This window comes from Mandrillus leucophaeus, unplaced genomic scaffold (genome assembly GCF_000951045.1).
Source record: "Mandrillus leucophaeus isolate KB7577 unplaced genomic scaffold, Mleu.le_1.0 Scaffold623, whole genome shotgun sequence".
Lineage (NCBI taxonomy): Eukaryota > Metazoa > Chordata > Mammalia > Primates > Cercopithecidae > Mandrillus > Mandrillus leucophaeus.
The window spans coordinates 1,488,959-1,493,814 of record NW_012106731.1 but is presented as its reverse complement, the minus strand read 5'-3'; the positions used below and the strand labels follow the sequence as shown (position 1 = coordinate 1,493,814).

The window sequence follows — 4,856 nt, the reverse complement described above, 5'->3', positions numbered from 1 at the left end:
GAATATGGAAATACCACTTTGAACTAAGTAGAATTACAACTGTTTAAAATGTAAATCAATTATAAGGTGTTAATACAATAAGAAACTTACTTATCCACATGAAAAGTGTGTCAGCTATTAATTAAACTTATTAGAGGTTATATGTCCCTGAAAAAGTAGTTTGTATAATATAAGTTAAGCCTCAGGTTAATGGTTAATTTTGAATTTTATTCTTCATCTAATCTTTGAGCCAATGGCTCTTCTTTCTGAGTTTTTAATCATGATTTGTAGAGGTTCCAGCAAAGCCAAAAATTCTCCCCTTGTTAGCAAAAAGTCCATACAGCATTCTACACAAATGTTATTAAATGACTACTGAGCATCTTTGAATATTTTGAGGAGCAGTTGTTCAATCTCAAGGATGATAGAAATATCGTCTAAAAATAACATGCATTGGGAAAAATGTTATATCCTGACATCGTAGAATTGCAAGACAGGCAGAATAATATAAGATGTGTTTCCTTCCATCACTGATATACCAGTGGTAATATCTGATAATTCCAATAGTGTTTTTATGTCTACATTCAAAGGTGACCTTGGCAATTTCCAAAGCCCGGCCCAAACTCTCCACAGACTGTCCACAATTCCTATCACAAGGGCGAATTCTACTGTAACATATGGCAGATACTGCCACCGGTACTGCCAGAAGTCAAAACAGATCTTTTTTTAAAGCATAGTTCAGTTAATGTCACTTCAAGCTTTATGGATTTTGGAAGGGTACTCAACTGTGATAGCTAATGGAAGAGCTGGCACAGGGTCAAAGCTTCAGCAGTTAAAGCACCTTCCATTGGGCCCAATTACATAGATTACAACAGTGACTGACAGCTCAAAAAGGTCTGTTTCAAGTCACTAATACCTAGTAATAGATACCAGTAAAGCCACATGAATCACAACTAAATAGATTCTTGATGAAAATAAGACAAACTGATCTGAAGTGTTGATGGCCAGAAGAAACCTAGGAGAGGCTGACTCATCCCTGCCTCCCAACGTCCACAGACTCGGTTTTCAGGAGTGCTATTTTTATCAACCAGGATCATGAAATGTTGTTGACATTTTATCATTCTTAATGATGTCTTTTCTGCAGTACAGCCTACTTAGGAAACTCAGACAAGTCTGCTCAAATCAACTGAGCACAGCTTGGGCTAAGCTGAAGAACTGAAGGAAGAAAGAGACTTAACAACAAATCTTACAGCAGCCCTGAGCTATCAAGTTCGGGGCTCTGGAGATGCCCAGTGTCCAAAGCAGCTTCACTCTTGTGTTCTCTGGGGAAAGGATGACAACTGAACTGTGACATTAGCTCTGGTGACAGGCTTACAGCTCAGACTGTTCATAATTCAGGAACAGCGGCATCAGAGAAAACACATTCAGATTCAGAATAAAAAAATCAGACATATGGCTTCCCCCCTACAGCGCAGACTTTACCCATGTATATCAGCAGAGGGCAGTGTCGGACTGTTCAAATGCTGCAGACCCACACTAGGAAAAGGGTCCAAATGTGTTGCAGTAACATTTATGTGTGTACATCCATTGCATTTATATAAAACTTGATGTTGGCCAGGCACGGTGGCTCACGCCTGTAATCCCAGCACTTTGGGAGGCCAAGGTGGGCAGATCACCTCAGGTCAGGAGTTCGAGACCAGCCTGACCAACATGGAGAAATCCTGTCTCTACTAAAAATACAAAATTAGCCGGGAGTAGTTGCACATGCCAGTAATCCCAGCTACTCGGGATGCTGAGGCAAGAGAATCACTTGAACCCGGGAAGCAGAGGTTGCAGTGAGCGGAGATCGCGCCATTACACTCCAGCCTGGGCAACAAGAGCGAAACTCCGTCTCAAAAAAACAAAACAAAACAAAAAACTTGATGTTTTAGGTATGCACAAAGTTCAGGAGGTTTCCAATCTAGAATTTTTACTTAATTTAACCAAAAATTCCAGGTTCAAAAGAACTTTACAAAAGAAAAACATAAAAGATAACGTGAGACTTCACAGAGGTACGATTCAGGTACGATTCATCATCTGAAATTACCCCTCATGTGCACTATGATGTTCTGATTCTGCCCGAATTTGAAACAAATGGTACTGACAGAATATGGGAGGAAGAAACACCCACGAAAGGATGGGCAGAATTTGCAAGCTTCACTTAACAAAAGATGAGGTTTTTTTTCTTGCCTTAATATCACAACATATCTTTTTAAAGAAGGAAGTGTAATCAAGGAAGTAGTTTGCCCAAATGGTATTCCAATTGCCCAGGTGCTGAGTAGTAGCAGCTGGTAACTGACTTCTCAGCATCATAAAATTTCTTTACAGTCTTAAAACAAGTAATTGAAATATTTTTGGTACAAATCCTGAGACGTATAACTTCAGTTCATTTTTTAAAAATGGTTCCAAATGAGAATTCAAGAAAACTGAAAATCACCAAATTACACTCAGAAAGCTGTAATTCACAAAATTAATAGCAGATTTGACAGAGATGACATCTCACACGCATTTACCTTCATGGAAGCTTTTAGCTCAGAAGCGTCATACTGAGCAGGTGTCTTCAATAGGCCCAAAATCACCGTCTCCAGGTGGCCAGATAAGGCTGACTTCAGTGCTGATGCAAGTTCCTTCAAGAAAACAGGCAATCATGAGGAAAATATTTATTTTACTTTAAAACTGGTGAGTAAAACAAAAGTAAAAGGGATCTTTTTGTGAAGCAGGTTGTGAGTCTTTGACTACTCCAGAGTCTTGGGTCAAACGCCCTCAACTGCATTCCCTTCAACAGACCCACATCTCAGAAACATAAACATCGGGCTTTGCTTTAACGAAATTCCTTAAAATCCAAGTTAATTTTGCCTTCTTCCCCAGTCAATAAAAGGAAACTGGAGTCGTATGTGATTCCTCAGAAAGCTGTGAGAGTGCAGGCACTTTGCAATATGCTTGAAAGTGGTAACACCCCGTGGAAGGCCGGACACTTTCCGAGATCAAGGTCCCTGCTAAGGAGGAGGTGTTCAAGCAGCCAGCCTCCTGGGAAGCAGATCTTGTGGCCTGCTGATATACTGTAAAAGACATGGGGGCAGCCAGTCCAGCAGCAGCTCCTCAAAGTCTCCAGAAGGAACCAGAGGCCCCAGCACAGTTGGAAGTGAGGTCATGAAACTTTCCTATGCAAAACACTGTATCTAATACTGAGAAAATATCTCTTTGTCCACACCAAACTGGGACCGTGTTTAACGGAAGTGATAGGAAACCAACACCTCCGAATTGGCCCCCTTGAATTCGCAGCTGCATATAATTTCTTAAGGGTTCCACTGTCACCATGAACACAGAAATTTAAGTCAGAGGTCTGGTCAGCACCCATGTACGTAGACAGACACCCCAACTCAATGTGGCTTTTAGCGATGCTTCCTCGGGCTAAACTTTCTACAAATCATGGCTGATGACTGAAACCTCCTACTGAAATAAAGTTCTTCTTTTCACTTTTTCCTTTCTCTTCTCTCTCTTCTTTCTTTCTCTCCTTGCTTTCTAAGAGCACCCGTGGCATCCACAAAACTTAGCCCCTAGAGGTACTTGCAGGATACGAGAGGTGATTTTCAGCCTGCTTCAGAGACAACCATCTTGAATCATTCGTGATATCAAAAGTGTTAGAAGGATCTTAGAAGCCATCTGGCCCAAGCCTTTCGCCACCCATTTCTTCCTGCTTCCCAATGTCCTGGGAACACACGGCACTTAGGAGAGGACTGTAAAAGCAATAGCTCCCAATTATAACACCAGTCTCCCAGTTTGGAACTTTGAGGTTAGGTAACTCCAAACTTAGCCTACCCTTGACACTCCCCTCTACCCATTCTCTGTTCAAACCTCAAATAGCATTTGGGCACCTACTGACTTCTTCTACTTCTATTCTAAACTCCTTATGGGCGTTCAACTTCCTGTTTCTCACAATGTCCAGCACAGAGCTTTGCATTTAACAAAAACTAAACAAAAACTCCAGAAATGTATGATAAACAAAACATAACCATTCCCTGTAAGGAGAAGCCTCGCATCTGGCGTCTGCTAGAACATGAAAGAATCGTAAAAGCAGCTGTCTCTCCCAGCTCCTCTCCGCTCTGCTAGCCGGGCCCAGGTTCTTCAAGCTCATCACCTGGGCAGCCGCAGCCCATATCCCTAAAGAACTCTGCAACACAAATCTTCTTATTTCACAGACTTTCTTTATTTCACAAACAGCCGATTGCTTCACTTGAAACTATCTCAAGTAGTTTACATATCTTTTATAAAAGATACATAATTCTCCTTGGCCTAAGGCTGAGAGTCAAGAATTAGAAGGATGGTGAGCTGTCCCCAGCACACAGCAAAGCCTGTGAGATCTTGGGGACCTCATCGTAATTCTGGTAATATCTTCTCTCCAAGAGGGTACATGGGAGCTTTGTTCTCCATATATCTAATCTAAAACCAGTATCTAGGTTTTGGGTGTGGTGGCTGATGACTGTAATCCCAGCAGTTTGGGAGGCAGAGGTGGATCATATGAGTCCACATGGCAGAAGTTGCAGTAAGCTGAATCATACCACTGCAGTCAAGCCTGGGTGACAGAGCAAGACCCTGTCTCAAAAAAAAAAAAAAAGATCCAGGCTTCTATGTTTGTGTGTACACACCCAAACGTATTCCGAGACCAGACTCTGTAAGTGACAGCTGAAAGATCAATTTTTGTGCATGCTGTCCAGAGATGAGCCTTCTGCTCCAATGGGAACTTGGCTCTAACCAGCTCACAAACCCTCTTGGGAAGCTGGAGAAATAAAGCACTCCCCTCTGTGCCTCACTACAGAAGATTAATATACGTCTAGAGAAAG

The 4,856-nt window shown here is 41.8% G+C and overlaps 1 protein-coding gene across 4 annotated transcripts in view; it reads right to left on the bottom strand.

Moving 5' to 3' along the window:
• The window catches only part of ANXA2 (annexin A2), a 55,563-nt gene that overhangs the window by 12,158 nt on the left and 38,549 nt on the right, over window positions 1-4,856 (bottom strand). For all 4 annotated transcript variants that reach the window (XM_012000281.1, XM_012000279.1, XM_012000280.1 and 1 more), the window contains exon 5: window positions 2,529-2,642. In XM_012000281.1, coding sequence (XP_011855671.1) covers window positions 2,529-2,642 — 114 coding nt within the window. The remainder of the gene's footprint in view (window positions 1-2,528; window positions 2,643-4,856) is intronic.